Source organism: Rhinopithecus roxellana, chromosome 8 (genome assembly GCF_007565055.1).
Source record: "Rhinopithecus roxellana isolate Shanxi Qingling chromosome 8, ASM756505v1, whole genome shotgun sequence".
In the NCBI taxonomy this organism is placed as follows: Eukaryota; Metazoa; Chordata; class Mammalia; order Primates; family Cercopithecidae; genus Rhinopithecus; species Rhinopithecus roxellana.
The window spans coordinates 70,029,623-70,050,621 of NC_044556.1; the positions used below are offsets into that span (position 1 = coordinate 70,029,623).

Genomic DNA, 20,999 nt, shown 5'->3' on the forward strand with positions numbered 1-20,999 from the left:
GCACTGCAACAGGCCTCTAACACTTACTTCTGAAGTTTTTTTTCTTCCCTGCTTCTCAGAAGCCCCTTCCTCCCTCTCTTGTTGCCTTAAAGTACCTCCACCCTGGCTGGGCCCTGTTGTTTTTTTATGGGTTTTTTTGTTTGTTTCTTTAGCCTACGTGTGCTCTTCCACCTGGGTTATACAAATGCAAAGTACATCCTAGTTCCATGCTGGGCCTTATTATTAGCAAGAACTTTCCTGAATCTCTCAAGATGTAGTGAAAGCAGGTACATGTGAACTATGTTGAACTATACTGTATTTCCTAAAAGTAAATAAATGTGTTGACTGGGAGCTATGGCTCAGGCCTGTAATCCCAGCACTTTGGAAGACTAAGCAGGAGGATAGCTTGAGCTCAGGAGTTCGAGACAAGCCTGGGTAACATAGTGAGACCCTGTCTTTACAAAAAATACAAAAATTCACGGGGCCTGGTGACACAAACCTATTCTTCCAGCTACTCGGGAGGCTGAGGTGGGAGAATGGCTTGAACCCTAGAGGCAGAGGTTGCAATGAGCCAAGATCATGCCACTGCACTGGAGCCTGGGCAACAGAGCAAGACCTTGCCACCAAAATAAATAAATAAATAAATGTGTTTTTAAAAATGCACTGCTCACCTTTGAAGGCAGCAATGGCTCTATAAATGATCTGTAATTTCTTGAGTCAGCTTGTTTCTTGAGTTGTTCCTCCATGTAGTGAGTTAGTCAGTTAGTTTTGCCTTGCCCCCTTCTTCCACATTGGAAACATTCCAGAGTGACCTGAAGATTAAAAAAAAAAAAAAAAAAAAAAAAAAAAAAAAAACGAAAAACCAAACACTGGAGACCTCCTCTTCTTAGAAAAGAAATATATGAATAAAATAACTTTCCATGTAGCCTGGGCGATATGGCAAAACCCCGTCTGTATGAGAAATTTAAAAATTAGCCAGTTGTGGTGATCCACGCTTATAGTCCCAGCTACTCAGGAGGCAGAGGTGAGAGGATCACCTGAGTTCAGGAGGTTGAGGTTGCAGTAAGCCTCAATCACACCACAGAACTCTAGCCTGTCCGATGGAGTGAGATCATGTCTTGAAAAACAAAACAGGCCAGGGAGGCCAAGGTAGGCCGATCACCTGAAGTCAGGAGTTCCAGACCAGCCTGGCTAACTTGGTGAAACCCCATTTCTACTAAAAATAGAAAATTAGCCAGATGTGGTGGCGCATGCCTGTAATCCCAGCTACTCAGGAGGCTGAGACAGGAGAATCACTTGAACCGGGGAGGTGGAGCTTGCAATAAGCCAAGATCGTGCCACTGCATTTCAGCCTGGGCGACAAGAGTGAAACTCCATCTCGAAAACCAAAATAAAACAAAAATAAACAATGACAACAAATTCCCCATGTAAAATATAAGGTTTTAATAAAACCAATAAAGTAGCTACCACTTACTGAGTACTTACAATGAATCTTTAGATTAGAACTCTTCTTCATGGGGGCAAGGACCTGTTTGTCCCCAGTATCCACAACAGCACCAAGCAGAGTATGTGCTGAAAACATATCAGTGCGTGTAATAAATTCATGCCAGGCACAATGCAAAAAGCTTTACATGCATTCCTAATTTAATCTCAACTCCCTCCTCATCACTTACCACACAAACAAACACACAGCTTGGTGAAAGCAATATCTTTAGACCCATTTTACAGGAGATGAAACCAATATTATGAGGGTCGAATGGCTGGGCCTGGTGATGCACACCTGTAATCCCAGCATTTTGGAAGGCCAAGGCAGAGAAATCGCTTGATCCCAGGAGTTCAAGAGCAGCCTGGCTGACATAATGAAACTGTGATTACACCACTGCACTCCAGCCTGGGTGACACAGCAAGACCCTGTCTCCAAATTAAAAAAAAAAGAGGATTAAGTAATTTATATTTATCCAAGGTCACCTGGCTGGTAAGTAAATGATCTCTCTGACTCCAGAATCTCTCTTAACCAGGCTTCTATGAATAGAACAAATTTGGAATGTCACTGATCAGAATATTCCATCACCAAGGCAGCATCCCAGTGGGCTAATCCACACCAGTGGACTTGAAACACGCTTTGGGTTGCTGTATGTTAGTATATTAAAGGTAATTTATAATAATATACCTGTAGAAATAGTAATGTATTTTCTCATACAGTCAATTCTCATTATTATATATTTATATATATAACATAAATATATAATATAATATATAAATATATAATATATAATTATATATATTTGCATATAGTTACATCACATGTATATATAAATATATAATGTATATATAATGTATAAATATATGTAATGTATAAGTATATAATATATTTATATATAAATATATAATGTATCATATATACATTATATATAATATAATGTATCATATAAATAGATATAATGTATTTATATATAAATAGATATAATGTATTTATAGATAAATAGACATAATGTATTTATATATAAGTATATATAATGTATTTACATATAAATATACATAACATTTATATTATATATATATCATATATTCTATAAAGTTGCCACAAACATTAAATTAGCAAATAGTGAACCATTGCTCCTAGAAAGAATACAGCTGGCCCCCCACTCACAATGGTTTGACATACAATTGTTTGACTTTACGATGGCACAAAAGCAATATGGATTCAATAGAAACCATACTTTTGATCTTTTTCCCAGGCTAGTGCTACTAGTGCTATTTGGGGTAACAAATACGTTTTAGGGAGTAGCCACATTTGCAAATATGTAATCAATGAATAATGAGGGTCTACAGTATATACATGTTTATTATTTTCAAAACCTGGGCTGGGCACAGTTACGTTTGTAATCCCAGCACTTTGGGAGGCTGAGGCAGGAGGATCACTTGACCCCAGGAGTTCAAGACCAGCCTGGGCAACATGGTGAAACCACATCTCTACAAAAAATACAAAATTAGCCAGGCATGGTGGTGTGTGTGTCTGTAGTTCCAGCTACTTGGAAGGCTGAGGTGGGGGGATCCCCTGAGCCCAGGAGGTTGAGGCTGCAGTGAGCTGTGATCAAGTCACTCATAGCACTCCAGCCTGGGTGACAGAGTGAGACCTTGTCTCAAAAAATGAAAAAAGAAAAGAAAAGAAAAAACAGTTTCAAAGCCCCTTTCCGTCTAATGCTCTCCCAACTAGCTATTTTGGGCAGCTCTTCAAAGCCCCTTTTGTCACGCACATCCATGTGAAGAGACTGCCAAACAGGCTTTGTGTGAGCAGCAAGGCTGTTTATTTCACCTGGGTGCAGGCGGGCTGAATCCGAAAAAGGAGTCAGCAAAGGGTGGTGGGATTTTCATTAGTTCTTATAGGTTTAGGATAGGTGGACAGAGTACATTCTTAAGGGTGGGGAGGATATCACAAAGTACCTTTTTAAGGGCGGGGGAAAATATATCCTATCAGGATGGGGCAGGAACAAATCACAATGGTGGAATGTCATCAGTTAAGGCTATTTTCACTTCTTTTTTGTGGATCTTCAGTTGCTTCAGGCCATGTGGATGTACACGTGCAGGTCACAAGGGATATGATGGCTTAGTTTGGGCTCCGAGGCCTGACATTCCTGTCTTCCTATGTTAATAAGAAAAACAAGGCCGGGCGCGGTGGCTCACGCCTGTAATCCCAGCACTTTGGGAGGCCGAGACGGGCAGATCACGAGGTCGGGAGATCGAGACCATCCTGGCTTACATGGTGAAACCCCATCTCTACTAAAAAATACAAAAAAACTAGCCGGGCGTGGTGGCAGGCGCCTGTAGTCCCAGCTACTCAGGAGGCTGAGGCAGGAGAATGGTGTAAACCCGGGAGGCGGAGCTTGCAGTGAGCTGAGATCCGGCCACTGCACTCCAGCCTGGGCAACAGAGCGAGACTCCTGTCTCAAAAAAAAAAAAAAAAAGAAAGAAAAAAGAAAAACAAAACAAAATAGTGGTGAAGTGTTGAGGCAACAAAAATTTTTGGGGGTGGTATGGCAAGATAATGGGTGATGTTTCTCAGGGCTGTTTCAACTGGGATAAGGGGCAGCGTGGGAACCTAGAGTGAGAGAGATTAAACTGAAGAAAGATTTTGGGATAAGGGGTGATATTGTGGGCTTGCTAAAAGGAGTATTTGTTGTATAGAATGATTGGTGATGGCCTGGATGTGGTTTTATATGAACTGAGAAACTAAATGGAAGGAAGACACAAGATTCAAATAAGAGAAGGAGAAAAATAGATATTGAAGGACTAAGAATTGGGAGGACCCAGGACATCCAGTTAGGGGGTGCCCAAGGGGGTTCAGCATAATTATTTGCTTGGTTGGCAAGTTTTTGGGCTGTATACTTGAGTTTTTTTATGTTGTCACATACCAGGCCAGATTAATTTAGGTAAAAACAACACTCTCTATTAAAAAATATACAGATTCCTCTTTTTTTAGCAGTGAGTAAGTCGAGGCCTCAGAGATTTTGGAGGAAAGAGAAACGCAAAGCCAGCAGTTGTTTGTTAAAGAAGGATTAGAAACAGCTAGGAGACAGTGAGATTGATAGTATGGTGGAGAAAGCTGGGGAGAGGTAGAGGGTGGCATAAGAATGGGAACCAGAATAAGAGTGAGTATAAAAGTAAAGAATAGGACTTCATCAGGGTGAAAGTATGGAGCGTACCTTGCCCCTGAAGATCTTCTATCCACTTCAAGAGAGACTTAAGGGTGGCGAGTTGAGGTAAAAACCAGGAGCCACTAAATACCAAGAGCCTGAGAAACTGCTTGGGTGATTTGACTAATAAAGGCCATCTGTTGTCAGCCTGTATCTAGGTGGGAAGGCCAAACCAAGGAATTATGTCTGACAGAAGGGAAGAAATGACTGAGGTGGCCTTCTCAGACCCTGTGGGAAAGGCCTCTACCATCCAGTGAAAGTGCCTACCTAGACCAAGAGGTATTTTAGTTTCCTGACTCGGGGCATGTGAGTAAAGTCAATTTGCCAGTCCTGAGAGGGGGCAAATCCCTGAGCTTGATGTGTAGGGAAGGGAGGGGTCCTGAACAATCCCTGAGGGGTAGTAGAATAATAGATGGAACACCAAGAAATTATTTTCTTGAGGATAGATTTTCAAAATGGAAAGGAAATGAGAGATTCTAAGAGACAGGCTAGTGGGCTTGTAACCTACATGGAAGAGGTTATGAAATGATGACAGAATAGAATGAGCCTATGAGGCTTGAAGGAGATATTTTCCTTGGTCCAAGAACCATTTGTCTTTTGTGGGAAGAGATTGATAGGTGGAAGTTTCAGTGGGGGAGTAGGTGGGAGTGACCGATAAGGAGAAAAACTGACCCTGAGGGACAGAAGTTGGAATGCTAGCTGCTTCTTTAGCTACCTTATCAGCATAAGCATTGCCCTGAGCAATGGAATCTGATGCCTTTTGATGGCCCTTGCAGTGAATGACTTCAGCTTCCTTTGGAAGTGAAGCAGCCTTGAAAAGAGTTTTTATTCAAGAGGCATTAATGATGGAGGACCCTTGCATAGTGAGGAAACCTCTTTCAGCCCATATCACAGCATGGTGGTGCAGGATATGGAAGGCATATTTAGAGTCAGTATAAATATTGATGAGTAGTCCCTTTGCAAGAGTGAGGGCCCGAGTTAAGGCAATGAGTTTGGCTTGCTGAGAAGTAGTGGAGGGGGGCAGAGAAGTAGCCTCAGTGATAGATGTGGAAGATACTATAGCATAGCCTGCCTTTGCTGGTAAGTGGCAATTATGCCTGGTGGAACTGCCATCAATAAACCAAGTGTGATCAGGGTGAGGAACAGGAAAGAAGGAAATATGGGGAAATGGAGTGAATGTCAGGTGGATCAGAGAGATACAGTCATGGGGGTCAGGTGTGGTATCAGGAATAATGTGGGAGGCCAGATTGAAGTCCGGGCCAGGAACAATGGTTAACTGTGGGAGACTCAACAAAGAGTGAGTATAGCTGAAGGAGCTGGGGGGCAGAAAGTATATGCATCAAATGTGAGGAGGAAAATAGATTTTGAAAGTTATGGGAACTGTAGAGAGTAAGTGGAGCATAGCTTGTGATTTTGAGGGCCTCTAAAAGTAGTAAAGCAGCAGCAGCCGCTGCATGCAGACATGAGGGCTAGGCCAAAACAGTAAGGTCTAGTTGTTTGGACAGAAAGGCCACAGGGCGTGCTCCCCGCTTTTGTGTAAGAAGTCCGACCACACAGCCCTGCACTTCGGCTGTGTGTAATGAAAAAGTTGGGATGAGTTAGGGAGAGCTAGTGTGGGAGCAGCTTTTAGGGCTGTTTTTTAAGGAATGGAAAGGGGAGTGGGGAAAGGATTTAGGATTTATGGGGTCAGCTAGGTTTATCTAGAACAGAATAATGGGTTGTGGAGGGAGGTATTGAGGATAGGAGAGTATATGGGTTTGGCACTATGGGGTGGATAGGCAAGACAATTTGGTTGATAAGGTGCAGATCCTGAACTAACCTGTTAAGACTTGTCTGGTTTTTGGACCAGACCTTTCAAAGTCATGAGTTAAACATATTACTTTCTCCACTTAAGAGATTGTAAAATTGAATACATTAGCAGTTGAAATTGGCCTGTTCCTATGTCACACACAGGACCAGTTTCACAGGCTTGAGACCCAAACAGGCACATAGGGCCCTTTGTTCAGAAGGGTCTCACAATTGGCTTAAAGTTTTACTGTCATTAACTTGAACGTCTCCATTGTTTGTTAATAAAGGGTCCAGAATTTTTATTTTCACTGGACCCTACAAATTAGGTAGCCAATTCTAGTCACACAGCAAGTAAACAAGATTAGAAACTGGGGAGAAAAGAAAATACTAAATTATTTACTTATCGAATTGAACAAAACTTTTTTCAAAGTGCCTATTTAATATGATAAAGTTACCACTTACTGAGGGTTGGTTGTATTAAGCTCTTGATATTTATTAGCTCATTTAGTCCTTATGACACTCTGTGAGTTTGATATTATTTTCTTTTTTTTTTTTTTTGAGATGGAGTGTTGCTTTTGTTGTCCAGGCTGGAGTGCAATGGCATGGTCTTGGCTCACCACAACCTCTGCCTCCAGGGTTCAAGCAATTCTCCTGCCTCAGCCTCTGGAGTAGATGGGATTACAGGCATGTGCCACTGCACCGGCTAATTTTGTGATTTTTTTTTTTCAGTAGAGACGGCTTTTTTTTTTTTTTTTTTGAGACAGAGTCTTGCTCTGCCACCCAGGCTGGAGTGCAGTGATGTGATCGCAACCCACTGCAAGCTCTGCCCCCTGGGTTCACGCCATTCTCCTGCCTTAGCCTCTGGAGTAGCTGGGACTACAGGTGCCCACCACCACGCCTGGCTAATTTTTTTTTTTGGTATCTTTAGTAGAGATGGGGTTTCACCATGTTAGCCAGGATGGTCTCGATCTCCTGACCTAGTGGTATGCCTGCCTCGGCCTCCCAAAGTGCTGCGATTACAGGCATGAGCCACCGTGCCCGGCCGAGGTGGGATTTTACCATGTTGCCAGTCTGGCTTTGAACTCCCGACTTCAGGTGATCACCTGCCTAGACCTCCCAAAGTGTTGGGATTACAGGCGTGAGCCACCATGCCTGGCCTGGATATTATTTTCATTTAACACATAAGGAAACTGAGGCCCAGAGAAGGTAAGTAACTTAAACAAGATCATACAGTTAGGAGGCAGCACAGGTAAAATATTAATCAAATCTTTTTTACTTAAAAAATATGCTTGTACCACTAGACTCTTACTGTGTCTATTTTGTTTTATTTAGCTCCAGTTGTCAGGCAGCTTGTAATAAGAGTTTGAATTTTGCGATCTTCATGGTGAACTTTTAACTAAGGCATCGATGTTTTATTTGCAGTTCACCTATAAAATGGGCTTTTATTTTATTTTTATTTTTTGAAACCAAGTCTCACTCTTGTTCCCCAGGCTGGAGTGCAATGGCGAAATCTCAGCTCACTGCAACCTCTTGCCTCCTGGGTTCAAGTGATTCTCCTGCTTCAGCCTCCTGAGTAGCTGGGATTACAGGTGCCTGCCACCACACCTGGCTAATTTTTGTATTTTTAATAGAGACCGGGTTTCACCGTGTTGGCCAGGCTGATCTCAAACCCCTGACCTTGGCCTCCCAAAGTGCTGGGATTACAGGCATGAGCCACCGCACCCGGCCTAAAATGGACTTTTAACAAAATATAAATTAACTCAAGCCAGGGGTGATGGCTTACGCCTGTAATCCCAGCACTTTGGGAGGTCAAGGCAGGCAGATCACTTGAGGTCAGGAGTTCAAAACCAGCCTGGCCAACATGGTGAAACCCCCTCTCTAGTAAAAATACAAAAAATTAGCTGGGCATGGTGGTGCACACCTGTAGTCCCAGCTACTCAGGAGGCTGAAGCACGAAAAATCACTTGAACCAGGAGGCAGAGGTTGCAGTGAGCCAAGATTGCGCCATTGCATTCCAGCCTGGGTGACAGAGTGAGACTCCATTTCAAAACTAACAAACAAAAACAGGCAATTGACAAACTGACCTTTTTATATTTTATTATTTTATTTTATTTTTTTGAGATGGAGTGATGCCCAGCCTGGGTGACAGAGCAAGACTCCTTCTCAAAAGAAAAAAAAAAAAAAAGGTGCCTCTCTTCTTTGCTTATTTAGGAAGGAAAAATTGATGGCTCTGGTAGCTTTCCTAAAACAATGTGTGTTTGTGTGATTTCTGTCACTTCAATGTGTTTCAAAGCGTTATTATAAAAATAAACTGAAAACAACCTAAAGTCTAGCAATAAAAAGAATAATTAATGTCAGGCACAGTGGCTCATACCCGTAATCCCAGCACTTTGAAAAGCTGAGGTGGGTAGATCGCTTGAGCTTAGGAGTTTCAGCCCAGCCTGGGCAACGTGGTGAAACCCTGTCTCTACCAAAAGTACAAAAAAATTAGCTGGGCATGGCGGTGCACGACTGAGGTAGTCCCAGCCACTCAGGAGGCTGAAGATGGAGGATCACTTGAGCCCAGGAGGCAGAGGTTGCAGTGAGCCAAGATCATGCCACTGGATTCCAGCCTGGGCGACAGAATGAGGCCCCCATCTCAAAAAGAAAAAAGAAAGATGGTGTCTCCCACTCCAAAAGAATTTAAAAGGACTTACAAACATTAGCTGGGTGTGGTGGTGCATGCCTGTAATCCCAGCTACTGGGGAGGCTGAGGCAGGAGAATCACATGAACCAGGGAGTCGGGGCTTGCAGTGAGGCGATATCACTCCACTGGACTCCATCCTGGAAACAGAGCGAGATTCTGTCTCAAAAAAATAAAAAATAATAATAATAATAATAAAAAAGAATTTGAAAGGCGAGCGCAGGGCTGGCACCGTGGCTCAAGCCTGTAATCCCAGCACTTTGGGAGGCCGAGACGGGCGGATCACGAGGTCAGGAGATCGAGACCATCCTGGCTAACACGGTAAAACCCGCTCTCTACTCAAAATACAAAAAATTAGCCAGGCGTGGTGGCTGGCGCCTGTAGTCCCAGCTATTCGGGAGGCTGAGGCAGGAGAATGGCATGAACCCGGGAGGCGGAGCCTGAGTGAGCCAAGATTGCACCACTGCACTCCAGCCTGGGTGACAGAGTGAGACTGTCTCAAACAAAACAAAACAAAACAAAACAAAACAAAAACAGGTGAGCGCGGTGGCTCACACCTGTACAAGAATTAGTTGGGCATAGTGGCACGCCTCTGTAATCCCAGCTACTTTGGGAGGCTGAGGCATGAGAATCGCTTGAACCTGCACTCCAGCCTGGGCGGCAGAGCAAGACTCTGTCTCAAAAAAACAACACAAAATAAAAACAAAAGAATTTAAAATTAAAATTAATTTTGTTTGTTTGTTTGTTGTTTGTACCCCCTCCTGAATAGCTAGGATTACAGGCAGGTGCCACCACACGTAGTTAAGTTCTTGAATTTTTTGTAGAGACGAGGTCTTATTGTGTTGCTTAGTCTGGTCTTGAACTCCTGAGCTCAAGCAGTCCTCATTCCTCAGCTTTCCAAAGTGCTGGGATTACAGGTGTGAGCCACCATGCCTAGCCTAATATTTCCTAGAGTTTATATGCATGAAATCATACACTATACATTCTGATTTGTCTGGCTTTTTTTTTTTTTTTTTAACTCAGCCTAGTTATTTAGAGATTCAGCCATAATATTGTGTTTATCAACAATATATGAACACAACTCAAAATATATATATTGATGAATTAGCATCTCAGATAAAAGGAATATATTATATACATACTATATATATATAAATATATTTTATAACTCAGTGTCCATTGTGTACATATACCACAATTTATTTGTTCTGCTGTTGATGGACATTTGGATTGTTAGAACTTTTTGGCTCATGAAAATAAAGCTTTGGGCTGGGCCTGGTGGCTCTGCTCACACCTGTAATCTCAGTACTCTGGGAGGCCAAGGCATGAGGATCCCTTGAGCCCAGGAATTCAAGACCAGCCTTTGGAACATAATGAGACCTCATCTCTATGAAAAATAAAAACAAAAATAGCCAGGTGTGGTGGCCTGCGCCTGTATCCCAGCTACTTGGGAGGCTGAGGTGGGAAGACAACTTGAGCCTGGGAGGTTGAGGATACAGTGAGCCATGGTCACACCACTTCATTCTAGCCTGGGTGACAGAAAGAGACCCTGTCTCAAAAATAAATAAATAAAAATAAAGCTGTGTAAAAAAAAAAAAAAGTTTTTTAGGAAGCTGTGATGAAATTAATGTGTTAGTTTTCATATGTACTGATACATTTCTTTATGCATGTGTGTGGAGAATTTCATTGCTCTAGGGTAAATACCTAGGAATGGATCAAATAATAGGAGTATATTTAACTTTTTCAGAAGCTGCATGATTATTTTCCAAAGACATTGTTCCATTTTACATTCTCACTAGCAGCATATGAGAATTCCAGGTCCTCCATATCTTTGCTAACACATGGTTTGGTCAATCTTTTTCATTTCAGTCATTCTAGTGGTATGTAGTGATATCTCATTGTAGTATTGATTTATACTTTCCTAGTGACTGATGATAATAAATGTAATTTTTTTTTTTGAGACAGAGTCCTGCTCAGCTGCCCAAGCTGAAGTGCAGTAGCATGATATTAACTCACTACAACCTCTGCCTCCCGGGTTCAAACAATTCTCCTGCCTCCGCCTCCTGAGTAGCTGGGATTACAAGTGCATACCACCATGCTCGGCTAATTTTTTTGTATTTTTAGTAGACACAGGGTTTCACCATGTTGGCCAGGTTGGTCTCGAACTCCTGACCTCAGGTGACCCACCCACGTCGACTTCCCAAAGTGCTGGGATTACGGGTGTGAGCCACCACACCCGGCCCCATTTCTTCGTCTTCTGGCTTATATTTTTGCTTGTTGAGGAGTCAGCTCTTGGTTCAATTGCCCCTTCTTTTATTCTCTGGTTGCTTTTAAGATTTTCTTTTCTTTTTAAATTCACTGTAATCTCAGCGTGGGCTTTTTAAAAATCCTGACTGCTATTGTTTGAGCTCTTGAGACTGTTAACTATATCATTTATCAGTTCTGAATATTTCTCTCTCTTTCCAAATCTTGCTCTGTCACCCAGGCTGGAGTGCAATGGCACAATCTCAGCTCACTGCAACCTTCACCTCCCAGGCTTAAGTGATGTTCCCACCTCAGCCTTCCAAAGTGTTGGGATTATAGGCATGAGCTACTGTGCCTGGTCACTTTTTTTTTTTTTTTTTTTGAGACAGAGTCTCGCTCTGTTGCCCAGGCTGGAACGCAATGGCGCGATCTTGGCTCACTGCAAGCTCCGCCTCCCGGGTTCACACCATTCTCCTGCCTCAGCTTCCCTAGTAGCTGGGACTACAGGCGCCCGCCACCGTGCCCAGCTAAGTTTTTTTTTTTTTTGTATTTTTAGTAGAGACAGGGTTTCACTGTGGTCTCGATCTCCTGACCTTGTGATCCGCCCACCTCGGCCTCCCAAAGTCCTGGGATTACAGGCGTGAGCCACCGCGCCCGGCCACTTTGTTTTTTTGAGACGGAGTCTCACACTGTCACACCGGCTGGAGTGCAATGGCATGATCTCGGCTCACTGCAACCTCTGCCTCCTGAGTTCAAGCGAGTCTCATGCCTTAGCCTCCCGAGTAGCTGGGATTACAGGTGCCTGCCACCATGCCCGGCTAATTTTTTGTATTTTCAGTATAGACGGGGTTTCACTATGTTGGCCAGGCTGGTCTTGAACTCCTGACCTCGTCATCTGTCCGCCTCGGCCTCCCAACATGCTGGGATTATAGGCATGAGCCACAGTGCCTGGCCACCACTTTTTAAAAATAAAATCCCTTTGGATACTTATTGGGAAAGTAATACCCAAAATATTAATGGATGTCTCTGGAAAAAGAGTAATTTTAACTTTTCTACTTTATGTTTTTCTGTATTTTCTAATTATCTACCATGAATATGTATTATTTTTTATAATCATGTATTAAACATGTATTATTTATCTATTACATTATTAATATATGTAATAAACATGTATTATTTTTATAATCAGAAGAAATAATAAATGCTTCTAAAAGCAAAAAAAATGCATAGTATAATTTTCAAAAACAATAATATATCCTCTTACCATATCTTTTTAACCTTTGTTTCCCCTGAAGAAAACCTAAAATACAAAAAATTAAACCCTTAAGAAACAATAATAAAAAGTGAGGTGTGGCCGGGTGCAGTGGCTTATGCCTGTAATCCCAGCACTTTGGGAGGCCGAGGCAGGTGGATCACAAGTTCAGGAGTTCGAGACCAACCTGGCCGATATGGTGAAACCCCGTCTTTACTAAAAATACAAAAAAAAAGTAGCTGGGCGTGGTGGTGCATGCCTGTAATCCCAGCTACTTAGGAAGCTGAGGCAGGAGAATTGCTTGAACCCAGGAGGCGGAGATTGCAGTGAGCTGAGATTAAGCCACTGCACTCCAGCCTGGGCGACAGAGTGAGACTCCGTCTCCAAAAAAAAAAAAAAAATGAGGTGTGCTGACCGGGCATGGTGGCTGTAATCCCAGCACTTTGGGAAACTGAGGTAGGCGAATCGCCTGAGACCAGGAGTTCGAGACCAGCCTGGCCAACATGGTGAAACCCCATCCCTACTGAAAACAGAAAAATTAGCCAGGCATGGTTTTGCACGCCTGTAATTCCAGCTACTTAGGAGGCTGAGGCACAAGAATCACTTGAATCTGGAAGGTAGGAGTTGCAGTGAGCTGAGATCATGCCACTGCGTGCCAGCCTGGGAGAGACAGCAAGACCCTGTCTAAAAAAATAAGTACATAAAAAAGTGAAGTGTGGGGTGGGGGGCTTGGTGGTGGTGGTGGTATTATTGTATAGAAGGAAAAAAGAGAAACTGGTCAACGTGATTGTGAATACTGGCTTCTGAGTCAAAAAGACAATCAAAAGTATTTTTTCTTTTGTTTGTAGGACAGCAAGAATCGCTTGACAATTGGTTTGTGAGCATAATGGCATCTATAAACAGAACCATTGAAATAATTAAAAAACATGGAGTAAGCAAACAACATCTCCTGGAGGAGATAAACAAAAAGCGTGAATCCAACTGCTTGGTGGAACGAAGCAATCAAGTCAGCTTACTGAGAGTTCAAAAGAGGCACTTCCCGGGTGCCTGTCAGTCCTTTACTCATACCACAACCAAAGAGCCTATTCCCGACAGTGGCAGGAGCTCCTGGGTCAAGCTGAGTCTCCTTGCTCACATGGAGAGAAAGCACTTTCCACCAAAAAGTAAGAAGTTATGATAGGAATTTTTTTTTTTTTTTTGAAACGGAGTTTTGCTCTTGTCGCCCAGGCTGGAGCGCAATGGCACCATCTCGGCTCACTGCAAACTCCACCTCACGGGTTCAAGCGATTCTTCTGCCTCAGCCTCCCGGGTAGCTAGGAATACAGGCGCCTGCCACCACGCCTGGCTAATTTTTTTGTATTTTTTAGTAGAGACGGGATTTCACCTTGTTGGCCAGGCTGGTCTCAAACTCCTGACCTCAGGTGATCCACCCACCTCGGCCTCCAAAAACGCTGGGATTACAGGCATGAGCCACCACACCCAGCCTATGATAGGACTCTTTTTTTTTTTTTTTTTTTTTGAGACAGTTTTTTGCTCTTGCTGCCCAGGCTGGAGTGCAATGGCACGATCTCATCTTATCGCAACCTCCATCTCCCGGGTTCAAGCAATTCTCCTGCCTCAGCCTCTCAAGTAGCTGGGGTTACAGGCATGCACCACCACATCTGACTGATTTTTTTATATTTTTAATAGAAACGGGGTTTCTTCATGTTGGTCAGGCTGGTCTTGAACTCCAGACCTCAGGTAATCCGCCTGCCTTGGCCTCTCAAAGTGCTGGGATTACAGGCGTGAGCCACCACACCTGGCCTATGATATGATTCTTAACCAATTTATAGGAAGGATTTGTAGGTATTCCTAAGAATTGGGAATAATTTCTGGGATTTAAAGAGGTACCTGAGTATTGCCCTGGTATAGCATAAAGACAATCTGTTTGAAGGTAAAAGTGTCATTAAACAGGCTAGTGGATTGTAAGATGTATTATAGACCAGAGACTCTCATTTTTTTATGCATACAGAGTCCCAGGCCCCAGCTTCAAGCCATCTCATTCAGTAGGCTCTAGGGAGGTGCCTGGAAATCTGCATTCTCAGCAGACTAAGGTGATGCTGATGCCGATGGCCTGAGAACCACATTTTGATAAGAGTTGTTATAGTAATTACAATAGACCACAAAAACTTCAGAAACCTGCTATCTCATCAACTTTTCTGGCCTTTACAAACATTTCACGTGCAAAATTGAGGTGCAGTGGAGATCCTTTTTATAATAAACATCATACAAAAAGCCCTAATAAAATGTGGAGGGGCTGGGCACAGTGGCTCACGCCTCTGTTCCCAGCACTTGGGGAGGCCGAGGCAGGCGAATCACCTGAGGTCAGGAGTTTGAGACCAGCCTGGCCAACATGGTGAAACCCCGTCTCTACTAAAAATGCAAAACTTAGCTGGGCATGGCAGCAGGCACCTTTAGTCCCAGCTACTTGGGAGGCTGAGGCAGGAGAATTGCTTGAATACTGGAGGTGAAGGTTGCAGTGAGCCAAGATCACTCCAGTGTACTCCACCCCGGGCAACAAACTAAGACTCCTTATTAAAAAAAAAAAAAAAAAAAAAAAAAAACATGGAGGAAGGTTGTTGGGGGCAGGGGATGGCATGGTGGTGATGGTGGTGGTATTATTTTATAGAAGGAAGAAAGGGAGCTGATAAATACCTTCATTGTGAATACTTGTTTCTTAGTCTAGGCAGGCAGCTGAGATAGCATTTTTTCATTTATTTGAAAAAAAAGAGAAGGGGATGTGTAACCATATCTAATACAACCAACAAGTTACTAATTTAGATCAGAAACAAAAGAATCACCACATTTGAGATTTCACTTATTTGATGTGGCTGTGACTTTACCCTTGCCCAGTGCTCTCAGGAAGTGGAATAGCATGTGATACAGTGTGGTGTAGAAAGCTGAAATTCTCCACTGTGTTTAGAGTTCATCTGTAAGAGTCATGTGTTCGTTTTATTCAAAAATAACTCTAGGGCTGGGCATGGTGGCTCATGCCTATAATCCTAGCATTTTGGGAGGCTGAGGTGGGCAGATCACCTGAGATGAAAGGAGGAAGTATTACATCTCACTTTAAATCAAAAGCTAGAAATGGTTAAGCTTAGTGAGGAAGGCATGGCAAAAGCCAAGATAGGCCAAAAGCCAGGACTCTTGTGCCAATCATTTATCTAAATTATCAATGCAAAGGAAAAACTCTTGAAGGAAATTAAAAATTTCCTTCAGTGAACACACAAATGATAAGAAAGCAAAACAGCCTTATTGCCGATAGGGAGAAAGTTTCAGTGATCTGGACAGATCAACCCAGCCACAACATTTCCTTAAGCCAAAGCCTAACCCAGAGCAAGGCCCTAAAACTCTCTTCAATGCTGTGAAAGCTGAGTCTCTCTGTCGCCCAGGCTGAAGTGCAATGACGTGATCTCAGCTCACTGCAACCTCTGCCCACCGGGTTCAAGTGCTTCAGCCTCCCAAGTAGCTGGGATTGCCTGCCACCACGCCTGGCTACGTTTTTTGTTTGTTTGTTTAGTAGAGATGGGGTTTTGCCATGTTGTCCAAGCCAGTTTCCAACTCCTGGCTTCAAATGATCCACCCACCTCAGTCTCCCAAAGTGCTGGGATTATAGGCTTGAGCCACTGTGCCCTGCCAGAAGACCATTATTCTAAGTGAAGTGACTCAGGAATGGAAAACCAAATATTGTCTGTTCTCACTTATAAGTGGGAGCTAAGTCATGAGGATGCAAAGGCATAAGAATGATATAATGGACATTAGGAACCCCAAGGGAAAGAAAGGTAAAAGAGGGGCGAGGGATAAAAGACTACATATTGGGTACAATATACACTGCTCGGGTGATGAGTGCACCAAAATCCCAGAAATCACCGCTAAAGAACTTAGCCATGTAACCAAAATCCACCTTTACCCCAAAAACTACTGAAATAAAACATAAACAAAAGAAACCACCCTATCTAAGCAGCACTCCTCAACACTCTACAATCCCTTACCCAGCTTACTTTTTTACCACAGTGTTTTATCACTCCCTAATGAAGGCTAAGCTCCTTGAAGGCAGGGATGGTATCTGCTTTTTTCACTACTTTATCCTCAGTCCCTAGAACAGTATCTGGCACAAATTAGGAACTCAGGAAACGTTTCCTGGCTGATTGAATAAATGTTGGGACATGGAATATACTTTCCCAGAAGTAGTGGTAGAACTTACCTCATTCCTCTCGAGACCAATAGCTATGTCCTTGGGCAGTGGCTCACAAACTTAAGAGTTTCTCGCAGCAACCTTAGTTGGTTGCTGTGGAATAATCTTTAGAAATGCAAGAGGATAATAATACAGTATATTTATCCAGCCTGACCAACGTGGTGAAACCCCGTCTCTACTAAAAAATATAAAAATTAGCCAAGCATGGTGGCACATGCCTGTAGTCCCAGCTACTTGGGAGGCTGAGGCAGGATAATTGCTCGAACCCGGGAGGTGGAGGTTGCAATGAGGTAAGATTGCGTCATTGCACTCCAGCCTGGGTGACAGAGTGAGACTCCATCTCAAAAGAAAAAAAAAAATACAGTATATTTTGCTGGACATATTCCATAAGAATTGGAAGGCACTATATTCTTTTCCTCTGCATACCTGTGTGAGAGGAAGAAATACTCATTTACTCTTTATTCTTTCAACAAATACATGTGAGTGCTTACTTTATGTCAGGCACTCTTCTACGTGCTTGTCAATACAGTGATGAATAAAATTTTACCTCGGAAAGCTTAGGTTTTGGTGTGCTGGCTCACGCCTGAAATCCTAACACTTTGGTAGGCTGAGGCAGGAGGATCCCTTGAGCCCAGGAGTTTGAGACCAGTGTGGGCAACATATAGAGGCCCCGTCTCTATTTCTTAAAAAAAAACTTACATTTAATTGGGTAAAGCCGGATAAACAAGTTAAAAAATAGTAAATGTCAGCCAGGTACAGTGGCTCATGCCTGTAATCCCAGCACTTTGGGAGGCAAAGGCGGGTGGATCACCTGAAGTCAGGAGTTCAAGACCAGCCTGACAAACATGATGAAATCCCACAAAAATTAGCTGGGCATGGTGGTGCATGCCTGTAATTCCAGCTACTCTGGAGGCTGAGGCAGGAGAATCGCTTGAACTCGGGAGGAGGTGGTTGCAGTGAGCAGAGATTGCACCACTGCACTACAGCCTGGGCAACAAGATCAAAACTCCGTCTCAAAAAAAAAAAAGTAAATGTCAGATGAGATAGTGATACATGGGTAAGAGCTATGGGGAAACAGAAAACGGCAGGGTGGGGGATAGGAAGTGTTGGATGGAGGGTGTATTGCTGCCCATAGAACTTACTATTACTATCCAGGGCATGAGGGATGACCCAGGACTCCTGGGTTCCTTGAGGAGTCCAGTGTAAACAGGGACAAGGGACAAAATGAGATTAGTCCTGATGGTCGAACCTAGCGGTGGTCTAACTTGGTGGGGAGGCCTGTGTGTTGAGGGGAAGGAATGTTACAGATTTCGCCTAGAGTATTTGGAGTTCTGGGTGCTCCTCTTTGCTTCTATTAATAATGGCGTGAAGACTAGGAAAGAAGTTCTTTTAGAGATTTCCAGGCCCTCTTTTCAATCTTCCGCTTGGAGATGTGGAGCTCAAAAGAGGGGCAGTTTATTTAAATACATAGAATTAAAAACACCTGGGTTCAAGTTTTGCCTCTGTCATTTGCCTCTGTTTAAGTGCTGGGATTACAGGCGTGAGCCACTGTACCCGGCTGACATTTACTATTTTTAAACTTGTTTATCTGGGTCTACCCAATGAAATAAAGATACTATACTAAAAGCATAGTATCATGCTTTTAGTAATTTGACTTTTTTTTTTTTTTTTTTTTTTTTTGTTTAGGAGGCAGAGTCTTGCTCTGTCACTGGGGCTGGAGTGCAGTGGTGTGATCATGGCTCACTGTATCCTCAACCTCCTGGGCTCGAGTGATCCTCCCACCTCTCAGCCTCTTGAGTAGCTAGGACTATAGGCATGTGCCACCATCCCTGGCTAACTTTTGTATTTTTTAAATAGAGACTGGGTTTTGCCATGTTGCCCAGGTTGGTCTCAAACTCTTGACCTCAAGCAATCTGCCTGCCTCAGCCTCCCAAAGTGCTGGGATTACAGGCATGAGCCACTGTGCCCAGCCATTTGGTGTTTTTTGTTTTGTTTTTTAATTTATTGAGTCTCACTCTGTCACTTTGTCACAAGCTATAGTGCAGTGGCCTGATCTTGGCTCACTGCAACCTCTGCTGGCCGGGATTCAAGCGATTCTCCTGCCTCAGCCTCCAGAGTAGCTGGGATTACAGGTGTGCGCCAACACACCTGGCTAATTTTTTTTTGTTAGTTAGTTTGTTTTTTGAGACAGAGTCTCGCTTTGTCGCCTAGGCTGGAGTGCAGTGACGTGATCTCGGCTCACTGCGAGCTCTGCCTCCCGGGTTCAACCGATTCTCCTGCCTCAGCCTCCTGAGTAGCTGGGACTATACGTGTGCGCCACCACGCCCAGCTAATTTTTGTATTTTTTTAGTAGAGATGGGGTTTCACCATGTTGGCCAGGATGGCCTCAAATTCCTGACCTCAGGTGATCCACCTGCCTCGGCCTCCCAGAGTGCTGGGATTACAGGTGTGAGCCACCACTCCCGGCCCATTTGGTGTTTCTAAACCGTACTTCCTGTATCTGAAACACAATACTCTGCCCTCCAGGGTTATTTTAAAAACCATAAAATGTATTATAAGTTATATAACAAATACTTTTTATTTTTTATTTTTCAGATAATGCCATATTTGGATAAAGTGCATCTCCAGAGACAAAGACACACAGAAATACATTCTCTTTGATTCTTCTTCAGTGTCTAAATTATTTACAAATTATTAATTATAAACAAAACTAAACAAAAGTATTCACTAGATCCCTCAAAAAACATTAAGTCACATAAAACATATTACATCTTTATTCATTCCATTCTGTCATTTAGACTTAGATGATTTGAAGAGAGGATTTGAGTTTTTTAGATACTTTCAAAGATGAATACCTAAGAGTTTACTTTACAGTGATTTCCCCCTCCCCTACCCCTCTTTTTTTTTTGAGATGGAGTCTCGCTCTGTTCCCCAGACTGGAATGCAGTGGCATGATCTCGGCTCACTGCAACCTCCGCCTCCTGGGTTTAAGCGATTCTCCTGTCTCAGCCTCCTGAGAAGCTGGGACTACAGGCTCATGCCACCACGCCCAGCTAACTTTTGTATTTTTAGTAGAGATGGCATTTCACCATGTTGGTCAGGCTGGTCTTGAACTCCTGACCTCAGGTGATCCACTTGCCTTGGCATCCCAAAGTGCTGGGATTACAGGCGTGAGCCACCACGCCTGGGCGATCTTCTCCTTAGTAATCTAAAATGTTTAAATAATAGTTTATATTTGTTTCTATAACTCAGTGGAATATATTGACCAACCCCACTGATCAGGTTGAAGGCTAAAATGTTAACACTTGCTTCTAAATGATAGATTAACTTCCTCTGTTAAAGTTATAGTTTTGATGATTTGAATAAGGAGATATTTGAGAGGCTAATATAAGGTGCCTAGAGACAGGGCTTTCCGTGTCCATTACATTGTCCATCCCCACAGTGGTGACGGTTAGAATTATCTCATGGCCGCATCCTGTTTGGCTATTATCACCTCTGTTTCATTGCTCCTTGGATCACAGTCTTTTCAAATCTTTTTTTTTTTTTAGACGGAGTCTCACTCTGTTGCCCAGGCTGGGGTGCAGTAGTATGATCTTGGCTCGCTGCAACCTCTGTCTCCCAGGTTCAAGCAATTCTCATCTCAGCCTCCTGAGTAGCTGGAACTACAGGTGTGTGCCACCATGCCAGGTTAACTTTTTGTATTTTTAGTAGAGATGGGGTTTCACCATGTTGCCCAGGCTGGTCTCGAACTCCTGACCTCGGGTGATCTGCCCGTCTCAGCCCCACCAAGTGCTGGGATTACAGGCATGAGCCTCTTCAAATCTTAACTTGGCTTATGTTCCTTTGTGTGGTTAAGAACCTAGTCCATATGCCAAGCAGAGCACTGCCTGGCCTGGAACCCAGAGCTTCTTGGCATTTGTATTTATTTCAATAAGACATTCACTTTTTATTTGGTTGCCCTCTACTTCCACAGGAAGCTCAGATTCATAGAAAGCCAAAGCATTCTGATATTTGAAGGGATATGGATAAGTCAGCTGGCTTAAAACCCTATGTCAGCCAGAACTATATAGTAGGGCACAGTGTGGATAAGACTCATCCACCATGAGAATATGTTAAAAAAAAAAT

General features: G+C 43.1%; 1 protein-coding gene across 2 annotated transcripts in view; it reads left to right on the forward strand.

Annotated features, from left to right (window-relative positions):
• SPATA45 (spermatogenesis associated 45) overlaps positions 1-19,594 on the forward strand; it is a 30,968-nt gene extending 11,374 nt beyond the window's left edge. The window contains exons 1-3 of one of the 2 annotated variants that reach the window (XM_030936266.1): positions 2,061-2,130; positions 13,489-13,803; positions 19,470-19,594. In XM_030936266.1, coding sequence (XP_030792126.1) covers positions 13,527-13,803; positions 19,470-19,489 — 297 coding nt within the window. In that variant the 5' untranslated portion in view covers positions 2,061-2,130; positions 13,489-13,526 and the 3' untranslated portion in view covers positions 19,490-19,594. Of the gene's footprint in view, positions 1-2,060; positions 2,131-13,488; positions 13,804-19,469 lie in introns of those variants that run through there. The other variant, XM_030936267.1, reaches the window with a different exon arrangement.
• The last annotated feature ends 1,405 nt before the right edge of the window (positions 19,595-20,999 follow it).